The sequence below is a fragment of the Mirounga leonina genome, unplaced genomic scaffold (genome assembly GCF_011800145.1).
Source record: "Mirounga leonina isolate KUSES-001 unplaced genomic scaffold, KU_Mleo_1.0 Mir_114, whole genome shotgun sequence".
NCBI lineage: Eukaryota > Metazoa > Chordata > Mammalia > Carnivora > Phocidae > Mirounga > Mirounga leonina.
This window is the reverse complement of record NW_023270265.1, coordinates 26,157,729-26,171,983: the sequence shown is the minus strand read 5'-3', so window position 1 is coordinate 26,171,983 and position 14,255 is coordinate 26,157,729. Positions and strand designations below refer to the sequence as shown.

At 41.3% G+C, this 14,255-nt stretch overlaps 1 protein-coding gene across 4 annotated transcripts in view; it reads left to right on the top strand.

Moving 5' to 3' along the window:
• The first annotated feature begins 3,077 nt into the window (after positions 1-3,077).
• CWF19L1 (CWF19 like cell cycle control factor 1) overlaps positions 3,078-14,255 on the top strand; it is a 28,023-nt gene continuing 16,845 nt past the window's right edge. The window contains exons 1-6 of one of the 4 annotated variants that reach the window (XM_035027161.1): positions 3,079-3,205; positions 6,000-6,084; positions 6,916-6,994; positions 7,746-7,847; positions 10,415-10,629; positions 12,970-13,088. In XM_035027161.1, the coding sequence (XP_034883052.1) occupies positions 3,183-3,205; positions 6,000-6,084; positions 6,916-6,994; positions 7,746-7,847; positions 10,415-10,629; positions 12,970-13,088 (623 nt within the window). In that variant the 5' untranslated portion in view covers positions 3,079-3,182. Of the gene's footprint in view, positions 3,206-5,999; positions 6,085-6,915; positions 6,995-7,745; positions 7,848-10,414; positions 10,630-12,969; positions 13,089-14,255 lie in introns of all 4 variants that reach the window. The other 3 variants (XM_035027155.1, XM_035027170.1, XM_035027178.1) reach the window with 3 other exon arrangements.

Sequence of the window (14,255 nt, the reverse complement as noted above, 5' to 3'; positions counted from 1 at the left end):
TCCTTTCCAATATGGATCCCTTTTCTTTCTTTTTCCTGCCTAATTGTTCTGGCTAGAACTTCTGGTAGTGGGCACCCTTGTCTTGTTCCTCATCTTAGAGGAAAAGCCTTCACCCTTTCACCACTGAGTATGATGTTAGTTGTGGGCTTGTCATATAGCGCCTTTATTATATTGAGGTACATTCTATGCACAATTTTGTTAAGAGTTTTTTTAATCATGAAAGGATGTTGAAATTTGTCAAATGCTCTTTCTACATCTATTGAGATGATCATGATTTTTATCTTTCATTCTATAAATGAGGCTTATTACATTTATTGATTTCAGTATGTTGAACCATCCTTATATCCCAGGGACAAGGCCCACTTGATCATGGTGTATGATCCCTTTAATGTGCTGTTGAATTCAGTTTGCCAGTATTTTGTTGAGAATTTTATATCTCTATTCATCAGGGATATTGGCCTGAGGTTTTCTTTTCTTATAGTATCCTTATCTGGCTGGCTTTCGTAATATAATGAGTCTGGGCGTGGTCCTTCCTCTTCAGTTTTTTGGAAGAGTTTGAGAAAGAGTGGCATTGATTCTTTTCTTTAAGATTTTATTTATTTGAGAGAGCAAGTGAGAGAGAGAGCACGAGCAGGGGGGAGGGAGCCCCATATGGGGCTCAATCCCAGGACCTTAGGATCATGACCTGAGCTGAAGGCAGACGCTTAATCACCTGAGCCACCCAGGCACCCAAGATTGGCGTTAATTCTTTAAATGTTTGGCAGAATTCAGTGAAATAATCTGGTCCTGGGATTTTCTTTGTTAGGAGTTTTTTGATTACTGATTCAAGCTCCTTACTCATTATTGGTCTGTTGAGATTTTCTATTTCTTCTTCAGTCTTGTTAAGTTTTATGTTTCCAGAAATCTATCCATCTCTTCTTGGTTGTCCAATTTATTGGTATATAATTATTCACAGTGGTCTGATATGATCTTTGTATTTCTGTGGTATCGGCTGAAATGTCTCTTTTTTCATTGATAATTTCATTTATCTGAGTCCCCTCTTTTTCTTGATTAGTTTAGCTAAAGGTTTGTCAATTTTGCTTATCTTTTTCAAAAACCAACTCCTAGTTTCATTGATCTTTTCTATTGTTTTCCTATTCTCTATTTCACTTATTTCTGCTGTAATCTTTATTATTTCCTGTCGTCTGCTTATTTTGGGCCTAGTTGTTCTACTTTTTCTAGTTCTTTGATGTGTAATGTTGTTTATCCGAGACCTTTCTTTCTTCTTAATATAGACATTTACAATTATCAACTTTCCTCTTAGAATTGCTTTTGTTGCATTCCACAAGTTTTGGTGTGTTGTGTTTCCATTTTCATTTGTCTCAAGATATTTCTTATTTTTCCTTGTGATTTCTTCTTTGGTCTATTAGTTGTTCAGGAGTGTGTTGTTTAATTTCTATGTATTTTTTAACTTTCTAATTTTCTTCCTTATTTCTTATTGAATTCTAGTTTCAAATCATTGTGGTTGAAAAGATACTTGATGTAATTTCTATGTACTTGAATTTGTTGAGACTTGGTTTGTGGCCTAACATATCTATCCTGGAGAAATTTTCCATGCACTTGAAAAGAATGTGTATTTTAAAGCCAGATTTCTTAGCATGCATCAAGACCCCTATTTCTTTGATTTTTTTCCAATTTCATTTTCTATTACTCTGACACTTACACTGTATTCAGCTATCTTGAGCTAGCTTAAATTCCCATGGATGAGCTTTCTTTCCATAAACTTTATATTTCAGAGTAGATTTAGATTTGTAAGAGTTATAAAGATAATACAGAATTCCACTGATGAGTTTTCATATCTTACTATTGTTTCCTCTTCCTGAAGTGATTACCTGCCCGTATTTGGCAAATTTCTACTCTTCTAGATTCAGTCCTGATTTCTACTCCTGGGCTGTGCTGGATTGCCCCCAAAGTAGAAAAAACACATGCTTTGTGTGCCATCAAAGCAGGGGCATCAATAGTTAATGAGACAGGGAATTTAACATTTCTCTCTAAAGTGAGGAAAACTAGAACTTTGTGGTTCTTCCTTAAACTTATTTATGTTTTAGTTAATTTCTAGTTACTTGGCAGACCTTAGTGAATTTTCCTTGCCCCTCAGTTTTCAGAAACACCTTAGTTTCCATTTCCTTATACACTGTTGTCTCCTACAAATTGGACTGAACTCCTCCAAAAAGTCAATGTCATGAAAAACAAAACCAAAAAGGTAGGTGGGCTATTGTAGATTTGAAAAGACTAGAGACAGACTGAATATTAGTGTGAAACTTAAGTGTATCCTGAATTAAAACAAGCCCTAGATACAAAAAAAAAAAAAAAAAAATTGGGGCACAAATGGAGAACTTTAAATATGGATGTGTATTAGATGATATATATATATTTTTTAAGATTTTATTTATTTTTTAGAGAGCGAGCGAGAGAGAAACAGCATGAGAGGGGAGAGGGTCAGAGGGAGAAGCAGGCTCCCCACTGAGCTGGGAGCCCGATGCGGGGCTCCATCCCAGGACCCTGGGATCATGACCTGAGCCGAAGGCAGACGCTTAACCATCTGAGCCACCCAGGCGCCCGATGATATTATTGAATTAATTTTTTTTAGGTGTGTTAATAGGGAATGTCCTTATTCTTAGGAAATACACTCTGAGGTATTTCTGATGTCTGCAGTTTACTTTCACATGATTCAGTGAGAATAACAGTGCTGTTCACCTTGAGGGAGAGGGAGGAAGACAATGTGGCAATATGTTGACACTGAATCAAGGTGATGACCTTTTAACTTGAGGATGGGTTAAAAACTTAACCAAGAAAGTGTGTGCGAAGGGAGTCTGTCTTGCCCACTGGACCGATACGGTTAGGGCCCACTGTGTTGGGAACCTTCTAGCAGCTCCATAACTTCAGTTGCTCCGAAATAAAAAATCCTAATTGGAATCCTTTTTGCCATTTCCCCTTCCTTCCTCTACCGCTCTTCCTCCATTCCTCTTGGAGGCCAAGTCACCGGAGAGAAGCGTCTGTCCCTCGGCGCTCTCCGTAGATAAGCGAACCCTCATTGGCTGGGTGCACTCACGTCTTAGTGTGGTGCTGCCGCGTTTTTCAGAGGAGTGTGGGTTCAGGGTTCCAGTTTTTGGTGGTCGTCCCAGTCCAGGCTGTCGGAACAAATGGCTGAGAAACCGCTGCGCCTGTGAGTGACCGTACCTCAGAAGCGCCAGCGCGCGCGCGCGCGGGGGCGCGCGCGCGTGTGCGCGCGGGGGCGCGCGCGCGTGTGTGTGCGTGCGCGCGCGCCTATGTGCTGGCCGGGGGCTTTCTCGTGCCTGGAAGGGGGGAGGAAAAGGCGGGGGTGGGAGCGTGGTGGCGGCTGGTGAGCTCCGATCCCGTCTTTGCTCGGCCGGAGGCGGTCTCCTTTCGCTTCCGAGAGGGGATTCTCGGAGACACACGCTGGAAGAGGCGGAAGCTCCCAGCGTCAGGCCTCCTCCATCTTAGGCCGTCCTGGACCCTGACACATTTCCCCTTCACTTCTCCCCACACCCCATTTATTTATCGACGAAAATTCCTAGGCGTGGGCCCCATTGGTGGGCTCTGGTCAGTTGTGAACAGACGAGCTAGATAGGGCTCCTGCGCAGGCGCACTTTTTTTTGGGAGGAGGCGGTGCTGGAGTGAAGAGACTCCGTCCGTCCGTCCATCCATCCACCCATTGAACATTTAAATACTTATTGAACAGTTGCGGTGTGCCAGGCACTGTGCTAGACGTTGCACAGTTGGAGTTCCTGCCTTAATGGAGCTTAGAGTCTTGAGTAGATATTAATCAAAGAATCCAGATTAGTATAAAATTATGGTGGTGATAAATATCAGGAAGAAAAACTTCACGGTTCTGGAAGCAGGTATAAGAGGGGTATATGGCTTATTGTGAGGAATCAGGAGAGGGAGGATTGAGGCTTGGTTAATATTTTTGTCTTTATTCTAAAGTCATTGAAATGTTTAAGAACTCCTTCGCAGGATCAGATTTTTTGTTTTGGAAAGCGATTCTGGCTGCAATGTGAACAAATTAGAGCCAAAGAAGAGGGCAGCTAGGATTAGGTAGAGTGATGGCAGAAGCAAAGTGCAGGGATTCAAGGCTTATTAAGGAGATGAAATTAACAGGGCTTGGAGGTGGTTGGGCTGTGAAAAGGAGTTGGCACTGTGGGGTCCAAAATTTCTGCCCTTCAGTGGGATAGGAAACACTGGAAAAGGGCCTAGTTGGAGAGATGACGAACTTTGAGGGGTCCTGTGATGTACAAACTGGATGATGGCTCTTCAAGAAACAATTATAAATCCATGTGACAACTGCTATGATAGAGGAAGTCAGGATCCTGTGGGAACACCTGGAATTGGTGACTGATAGGGACTGGAGGACTTCCTAGAGGAGGTGGTGCTTGGAGGTAAATAAAAAACACCTGGTAGTTTATTACAGCGCTTGCTCTGAGATGCTGTATGGGTTTCTGAAGTTTGAGAAGAGAGTGATTTTCTGAGCCAGTCAAGAAGGCTTTAAAGATGTGCTGGGCCTTCAAGGATGGGAAAAATTTAGATTCAGAGTGGCTAGGGTGGGGCTGTTAGGAAAGGTAACTACCTTAGGGAATGGCAGACGCAGAGAGTGACCAGACTGACAGTAGGGGAGGTTTCTGTTATGGAAACTTGGAGAAAGCCCTGGGGAGAGGGCCCAAAGACTTGTAGAAGGCCATGGCTCTGGAGGCAGTGGAGTTCTCTTAATGTTTTTGAGGAAAGAACATTAAATTGTTGGCTTTATATAGGATGGTTAGGAAGAAGAGTAGGCATTAGAGGAAATAAATGTAAGCGTACTCCCTACGTTGTATCCAGTACCTGATTCATTAGATCTCTCTCTGATTCTGCCTCTGCCATATCACAGGTCTCTTAGTGGCTCTGCCTCGGAGTGTCCTCCGTTCTTCCCTCCTCCCTCATTTCCCACCCTACTTCCCCAGTTCATACTGTGTTCAAGTGTTCAGAATTCTAAATTTTTCATCCGTTTCTCTCCTTCCTATCTTCAATATTGTCCTTTTTGCTGGTATTTTTGCTTATAGTTACTTGTTCCTGCAGACCATATTTCACTGTTGCTAAAAGGAACTTTTTAAAACAGCTCACTATCCAGCTTGAAAATGTTCAGTGATACGGACACACCAGAAAGACATACTGACAAAACAATAAGAACTATAATATTTTAAGATGAGTTCAAAGACGTTAAGAAGTGGTATGAGAAATAGAAAAACCGTGGAAGTTAGAATTATAAAAACTCAGAAGTGAGTTGATAGAACAAGTTACTTCACAACTTAGGGCCAGTCTGTCTTACAAACCTCAGCTCTTGCCACTTTCTACCTCTCTGCCCCTTAACACTTTACACATATCTCCTATTGTAGCCTTTTTCATGTACATTTTTATCAGGGTATCTCCCCTTCCCTGGTTGTCAACTTTTTGAGGTTTGAACTGAGTCTTTTTCCTCTTTGTACTCCTAGCAGGTTCTTAGCCTAGTACGGGGCATATTGCCTTAGCGTATTGTAGGTGTCTGGTACGTGGTTGTTGGATGGATGATTGATAGTGGCAGTGGAAAGGAAAAGGGTGGAATGAATGTGAAAGATGTTTGGAAAAGGGGATTGATGAGACTTGATGACCGGATAGGGGATTTTTGACTCTTGGTGACCAACTTGGCAATACAGCCACCAACAAAGCTTGGGAAACGAGGAGAAGAAGCTGGTTCGATTTTGGAGGAAATGATAAGCTGACTTGTAGATGTGGTGAGTTGAAGGTTTTGGTGACTTTTAGGTGGAGCTGCCCCGTGGTCAGTAATACTTCACATGCACTGAACCTCTCCAGTAACCTCAGAGAGACTGGGTCACATATCTACCCGATCCAGGAAGACACTATGTACTAAACCTGGCAGGCCCATTCATGTTTCCTGAATTGCCTTAACATGTATCTCTTGTTTGCAGCTTGGCTTGTGGAGATGTTGAAGGAAAGTTTGATGTTTTATTCAACAGAGTTCGAGCAATTCAGAAGAAAAGTGGAAACTTTGATGTAAGACATTTCCTGTTACTGAATCTAATTTTACTGTTATAGTCAAACACACTAAAATAAAGTTTGGACTCCTTTATTCCTTTCTTGATGGAACAAACACTCTCGTTTTTTGTGAGACTGAGTTCCTTTTGTGAGTGTAGGAACTTAGTAGCCATGGAATGGTAGGGAAAGGGAGACCTCTTTACCTTTTTATACTTTTTAAATTTGAATCTAGTTACTTTCTTACCATGCACAAAACTGAAAACAGAGGAGCAAAACCTCCCCAGGTGATTCTAACCCCTGGGTTTGGGAACCGCAGATGTATTTCATGGATGTTTGGTATGGATTAAGTCAGATAACATGTACAAATGCTTCACAAACTGAAGAGCCTTACGTAAATGTTATGTAGGGCTGCCAACTAGACTCTAAATCCCTAGCGAACAAAAGAGTATTCTAGGTATGGGGACAATCTGTTCATTGGGTTAAAGATGGAGTAAAGACAACAGGCAGGAAGTGTGTTTTTTGTCTCCTGTATCTCTCAGGGTATCTAATAGTTAATGTTTTGTGTTTCAAGAGATATTCTTGGAAGTAGATTTCTCCATTTTTCCCTGACGCCCTCTACCCCATCCCAACTTGAATTTGATGGCCAGTGAGCCAAAATTTAGTAATTAGAATCAGATCAACTACTGCAATTGCTGCTGAAGAATTATGTTTTGAGAGTCTGCAGATTGATTAAGGAAAAAAACCTAATTTGAGGCCATTAAGTGGGATAACTAGCTGAATTATGTTACTGTCAATTATGTACTATTTGATAAAAAAATCTCATATATCTGTTTAAAAAACTCATTTTAGCTGCTGTTGTGTGTAGGAAATTTCTTTGGCTCCACTCCAGATGCTGAATGGGAGGAGTATAAAACTGGCATCAAGAAAGGTATAGAAATTATTTTTATTTAACAAATGATTTCTAACAAGGTTTCAAGGTTATATAATTCTTGCTGGGTTGTTTTTCACACATATTAGTTATTTAAGAATTTCCCTTTGAGCTCCTCATTGAGCTGGGAAGGATGCCTATACATCTAAATGATAACATTTTGAATTCGGTTGGATTTGGTTTAGAAAAAGAATTCTCGGGGTGCCTGGGTGGCTCAGTCAGTTGAGCATCTGACTCTTGATTTTGACTCAGGTCATGATCTCAGGGTTGTGGGACCGAGCCCTGCTTTGGGCTCTGTGCTCAATGGGGAGTCTGCTTGAGGATTCTCTCTCCCTCTGCCCTTTCCCTCACTCGTACTCATGCACACACACTCTCTCTTTCAAATAAATAAATAAATCTTAAAAAAAAAGAAGAAAAATAATTCTCTTCTAAGTAGGCAGGAATTGAAGAAATTCAACCACATGTGTCCTTTCCTTTTTCCAGTTTGAATGTTTTTTTTATGAGGCTCTTTAGGGTCTATGTTTTCCTTATTATACATTAACCATCCTCTTTAAGATGTCACTTCATCAACCACTGATACTATTAAATAGGCCACAGGTTGGGTAGGATAGCCTAAGTGGTGAGCACATTCCACAAATAGGATTGCAGATTCATTGCTTTTGCTATGATTATTTTTCCTATGGGGAAATATTTCTCAAATTCCAAAGCAGATCTGGTAACTGTATGGTGTCATGTCTGTTTTTCTCACTAGCTCCTATTCAGACATATGTGCTGGGTGCTAATAACCAGGAAACAGTAAAATACTTCCAAGATGTTGATGGGTGTGAGTTAGCTGAAAACATTACTTATCTGGGTAAGTTGAAATTTTGTGTGTTTGTAATCAGCATAATAAAGTGTCCCAGGAATTAGTCTCCTGGGAAATTTGTGGCTGGATTCTTCGGCCATTACTGCTGAGAGAGTGGGTTTCTTTCCCAAAGTCTATGTCTGTACCCTTGAGACTCTGGCATTTTTTTCCTTTGTAGTCTCCCACCTTTCCCTACTCTTCTTGTACTCCCACAACCCAATAAATACTCCTGCAGCCAACCAGAGGAATCAACTATTTGACTATGGTATAGGGAGTACTTAAGGTATAAATTATATTGAAAAAAATTCCCATGTATGTGGTCTCACTGTGCAACATGGCGAGATACATACAGCTTGTTTGTTAGATTCCTAACTAGCTATCGCTCTATATCTCACTAAGCTTTTGGAAATTGAAGTATTTAGTGTTGATCCTCACCTTTCTCACTCCCTTTGTCTTTTCTTAGGTTCCCGGTCCACTTTTTAATTTCAGGTTAAAATTGTTCCCTCTTTAGTCCCCTGAATCTCTTTTAGTGGTTCTTTTTAATGTCTGGCCATTTTAAAAAACACTCAGATTTTGTTTTTGTTTTCCCTTCACCTGCTGTCAGTCTATGGCTTCTTGGATCATTCGACTTATTTTTGTCTAAAATGACTCCACTGCTCTTCACATTTCCTCTTTCTTGGTCTCTTACTTCTTCGGAAAGCTTCTGTAATTCCTTTGCTGTCTGTGTCCTCCCCATCCTTCCCCATCATCGTCCATCTTGGCCTTTATTCTCTGCAGCTGGCTTTGGCCCTTATGTAAGCAATCTTCTCTCCCCTTGCTTCAATCACCTGGGGCTCCTTTAGGCAAAAAATTGAGGGACAGATTTTTGTTTGTTGTTTTTAACCACTGTGGTGAGATATACATTTTGAAATCCTTTTGTTGTAGATCTTAACATAGGCCTGACTTGTGGCAGTTCTTATAGTAGTTATTAGATTTGGGTTAAGATCGCTGCTATAGATATTTATGGTAGCCATTTTGCATATGAATTTAGTGCCAGGAGTGGAAAGAGCATGGAGGTATTTGGGTTATTTCTGTGAAAGATATTTTTTGAGGCCCAGTAGGAGGAGCAAATAATGAACTTGATAGTGAACATGTGATAGTGAAGTGTTGGCAGAACATCCAACATATATATAGTTGGAAGTGATCTTTCTATAGAGTATATAAGCAATGTCAATGTGGAAGAGTAGGCTTTCGGGAGTTGGTCCCATAAAGATGAAAAACAAAGCTGAGTAGGATCAAATTGTTTCAGAGGAAATAGAATGACAAGGAAAGCACCACTCTGGTGGGGGCATATATCTTCATCTAGGTGGTAGGCAAAGAGAGCTGAAAGTGGTTAGAGCAGTGTTGGGAGAGGTAAAGATACCAAGTTTGTAGACTCTAAATGAAGAGAGACTGGTTTTGGAGACCAGGAAAGACCATTGGCAGTTACAGGGTGATTCGTGACCTTTAAGAGAATGGTGGGAGTGGGAAACCAGAGTGTAGTGGTCTCAGGAACTAAGAGGTAAAGCACTTAGAGAGCATGGACTGCTCTTTTGAGAAATTGGAAACAGAAGAGAAGGAAGTTTCTTTTTTTTAAAGATATTTATTTATTTATTTGAGAGAGAGTGGGAAACAGCATGAAAGGGGAGAGAGTCAGAGGGAGAAGCAGGCTCCTCGCTGAGCGGGGAGCCCAATGCGGGGCTCAATCCCAGGACTCCGGGATCATGACCTGAGCCAAAGGCAGCCGCTCAACCGACTGAGCCACCCAGGCGCCCTGGAAGTTTCATTTTCAGTTAGTGTGTGTGCTCCTTTCTTAGGTTTCTTTTTCGGTGTGTGTGTTCCTTTATCAGTTCATATGTGTGTTAATCATGGTCCTTTATTAATTAGTATGTCTCTTACTATGTTTAGTACTCTATTCTTCTCTGAGGGGAAAGAGCCAGCTGAGGAGAAGAGATTCAGTAGGTGAAAGGAAGGTGAAAGTCGATGGAGCAAGGTCTTGAAGGCAACAGGAAGAAGTGGGGTTAAGGGCCCAAGCCAGGAATAAAGTTAAAAGAGTAGAGTCTCTAGTTTTTCCCAGTTGCTGTTTCTACATGTTTTCCTTCCATCGGAAGCTGCTGCCTGCGTGAAGAGCATATGCATTCTAGACTGTACTTTTCCTCAGAACTGCTGCTTATTTTTCTCACTGCCTCTCCCTGGGTCCAGGTGTCTGGATTCTTTTAATCCATGTAGAGTCTCTTCTAGAAGGCAGGAAGGCTTTTTCTTAATCAGTGCTTCCCAACGTTTTTCATTCGTAAGGCACCTCAGGTAAACAGACTAGCCCGTGGGCTCCAGCAGCCTCCACAGAAGGGCTGCTCTCCCTGACAGGGAACATGGTTGTAGCCATCCACCACTGAGACCCTGCAGCCAGAAGAGGAGCTCTAGAAGAGTCTGTGCTCCTTCAGACCTGCTGAATGGCAGGGAGGTAGGGGGCTCATGGCATGGGGAGAGAGATTCATCACCATAATAATATTTCATTCTGCAGTTTTGACTAAAACGTGTCCGTTTTTCTTTGAACCCAGGTCGTAAAGGCATCTTCACTGGAAGCTCGGGGCTGCAGATTGTGTACCTCAGTGGGACAGAGTCCTTAAATGAGCCGGTCCCAGGTTACAGTTTTAGTCCCAAGGATGTGTCTTCCGTGAGGACAATGCTGTGTTCAACATCCCAGTTTAAGGGTGTTGATATCTTGCTCACATCCCCATGGCCCAAATATGTGGGAAACTTTGGGAATTCTTCTGTGAGTAGTGCTTGTTCAGTTGGAATTTTTATAAGCAAATTGCACTGGCTTAATTTGGGCTTTTTGCTCCTTTTTTTAAAAGATTTTTATTTGAGAGAGAGAGAGTGCACAGAGTGAGAGAGAGAGCATGAGCAGAGGGAGGGACAGAGGGAAAAGCAGACTCCATGTTGAGCGGGGAACCCGATGTGGGGCTCCATCCCAGCTGCTGGAATCATGACCTGAGCTGAAGGCAGACCGACTGAGCCACCCAGGCACCCCTTTTTGTTTTTTATATTGTTCTTTATATTGAGTATTTCAGCTCTTAGTACCTTTCAGTAGAAATTTTTTTGTAAATTATTTCAGGATACTTAAAACTCTATCAACTGACCAAAGCAAAAACTTTGAAACTGGTTGATCTTAGGAAAGCACAATTCACAGACGAGATTGCTGAAATCTCAATTATAAATGAATGATTCTTTAAATTATATTCTCTGCTTCAAGTGCCTTCTTTCAGGCTTCCTCTTAATATGTTTTGAGGGTTCACTAATTTTTAGTGAAAAGATTTACAGCTAGTGGCAGCTCTGCAGTTGTATTTCTCTTACCTTCCGTTCCACATTGTAGCATTTGGCTTTCAAAATATTTTTTTAATGGGATTATTATGGGATAAGAGAGAGTGATTTTTTTTTTTTTAAGATTTTATTTATTTGAGAGAGAGAGAATGAGAGAGAGCAAGCACATGAGAGGGGGAAGGGTCAGAGGGAGAAGCAGGCTCCTCGCCATCAGGGAGCCCGATGCGGGACTCGATCCCGGGACTCCAGGATCATGACCTGAGCCGAAGGCAGTCGCTTAACCAACTGAGCCACCCAGGCGCCCAAGAGATAGTGATTTAATGGTGGGAAATGAGATGTTGAAAACTTGGTATTTTTCAAATGTGAAAGCTTTAATGTTGGGATGTCTTGGAGCTCACCACTGCATTTGATCTTAATATTTTTTTAAGCAATCTAGAAGAGGATACATACAAGGCTGGTGAGTGACAGCTATCACATTGGTGGAAATAAGCCTAAGGAAGATCTTGAAAGGTTGTATGTGAGAGCAGAAGGCATCAGCTGAGTTTCAGTGAAGGGAAACATAAGAGTGCATTTAGAGACAAATATCAATTAATAGATGGCAGAGTTAATCAGTAATGATCCAGAAAAGGGTCTTCTGCCAACTTCAGCACAATGTGTTTGTGACCAAAAAGGCCAACAAGATACAGGCACTGTCGGGGGGGATGTTGAAAGGAAAAGGGACAGTGCTCTCTTCTGCTTCTATAAATCCATGGCTATTCTTCACCTAGAATTCAAAGGATAGTGCTGGTTGCAGTGAGAAGATAAGGCGAAGCTAGGGAAGGTGCAGAGAAGGAGGTCTTAAGTTGCCGGTGGAAGGGAGACAGAAAGATGAGAAAAATGAGGACTCTTCATTTTGGGGGTGCTAACAAAAGGATTTTGATTAAAGTTTATAAAGTTTACTACGTAAGATCTTTATAGGGGAGAAAACAATATAGTTTACCAGTCTCTTAAGATACTACAACTAACCTCGAGGCTGATTCCCTGCGCTTCAGCAGAAATCTGAAGGAAGCAAGCAGAGCACATAAGGAAGAAATTCTTGCTTTACTTAGTGGAAAACTAATTTTGGTAATTTCTTTATTTCCAGCTAATACCTTCTCTTAAGTTCATAAATAATATTATGGATGAGAGATTGCATAATTTGTTGTTAATGAAAGCTAGGGATGTGTGGGAATAAGCCTAATATTTTTGACAAACTTTATGTTACAGACTTTAACAAGGGCATAGTTGTGTCCTTCCACAAACCACACCTTTCTTGACTGAAGCAAAATAAAGGATTGCATGCTTATGTCATGAAGTCCTTGAATATTCCATTCCAAATAATCTGTGGATCCCAGGGGCCCTGAAAGCTAGCTTTTAATTTTTATTTTTTGCATTGACTATGTCTGCATTGTTGGAAAGGTGCACAACCAAGCATATTATAGAAGCATTGTCTGTGGGCTCCAGAGAGAGAGATCAGTTTCTTAAAAAGATCGTAATAAATCCTATTTTGGGTATTAGTATGGAGGGCTTTCCTTACCTTTTAACCCCCAGCTTCCAGCAGTTGTTCCTGTCTCTGCATTCGTAATAGCCCAGTTCCTCTTACGTGTTTGAGATTTCTCTAATTGCCACCAGTATGCAACTCACTATCCAAATCCTACTGCCTGCATTTGTATTGACATAGAAATTTCAAAGTCATTTTAAAGTGTCTTGTTACTTGCCTGCTTTTCTTGATAACTTTTAGGTCTGTTATGATGACTGACTTTCTGTTTACCAGGGAGAAGTGGATACCAAAAACTGTGGCTCCGCTTTGGTCTCTAGTCTGGCCACAGACTTGAAACCAAGATACCATTTTGCTGCCTTGGAAAAGACCTATTATGAGAGGCTCCCCTATCGGTGAGTGGCATTGCATTATTTTGGCTTTTTAAGGAATTTGGCATGTATCTTCTGTGTGACCTTCTCTTGTTCATCTTAGCCATGTAGCGTCTTAATTCCTTTTGGTTACTCAGGCACTGAAGTGAGTGGCTCTCAAATTGTTCAGCTTCTCAGTTTGTTTCCTAATTTGAAATGCGAGGGATTGGACTCTATACAGCCCCGTAAAGGTGTGCAGCTCTGAAGTAACAACACTGCTTAATCCTCACAGCTTCACGTAACACAGTATGGTCCTATTTTGGTCAGGTCAAACCAGTATTCCTTGGATAGTGTTGAAAACTCATGTCTCAGCCTAATCACTTCAGAAGTGTTTCAGCTTGAGACTCAAGAACTTGTATCACATTTTTTCCCCCATTTTTCTTAGTTTGAGTTTGAGGGTGGAGTTTTTAAAGCACGTCTTGCCCATGGGGCGCCTGGGTGGCTCAGTCGTTAAGCGTCTGCCTTCGGCTCAGGTTATGATCCCAGAGTCCTGCGATCAAGCCCCGCATCGGGCTCCCTGCTCCGCGGGAAGCCTGCTTCTCCCTCTCCCACTCCCCCTGCTTGTGTTCCCTCTCTCACTGTCTCTCTCTCTCTTGAAAAATAAATAAAATCTTTAAAAAAAAAAATAAATAAATAAATAAAGCACGTCTTGCCGAGACAAAACCAGTGTTTTATAAGTGATAGAATTAAGTTAACTCTGAATTATCTTTATTGGTAAAGAGCATGGATAATTTCTAAAATAATCTATAAAAACCTTTCCTTTTTTTTTTTTTTTTTTTACAAAAAGTGTTGTTGAAAGGTCAAAAAATATAGGCGAGCAAAAAAAAAACCCAGGGACGCCTGGGTGGCTCAGTCGGTTAAGCGTCTGCCTTCAGCTCAGGTCATGATCCCAGGGTCCTGGGATCGAGTCCCGCATCGGGCTCCCTGCTCCACGGGGAGCCTGCTTCTCCCTCTGCCTCTGTCTCTCTCTCTGTCTCTCATGAATAAATAAATAAAATCTTTAAAAAAAAAAAAACAAAACCCAACTAACCTATCCTTCCTCCATAATCCCAAAGCCTAAGATATAATCATAAATAATACAGCTTTTTCTGTTATATCTTCATGTATGCATTCTAGAAAAGCCTATTGTTCTCTAAAACCATGCACTAAAAA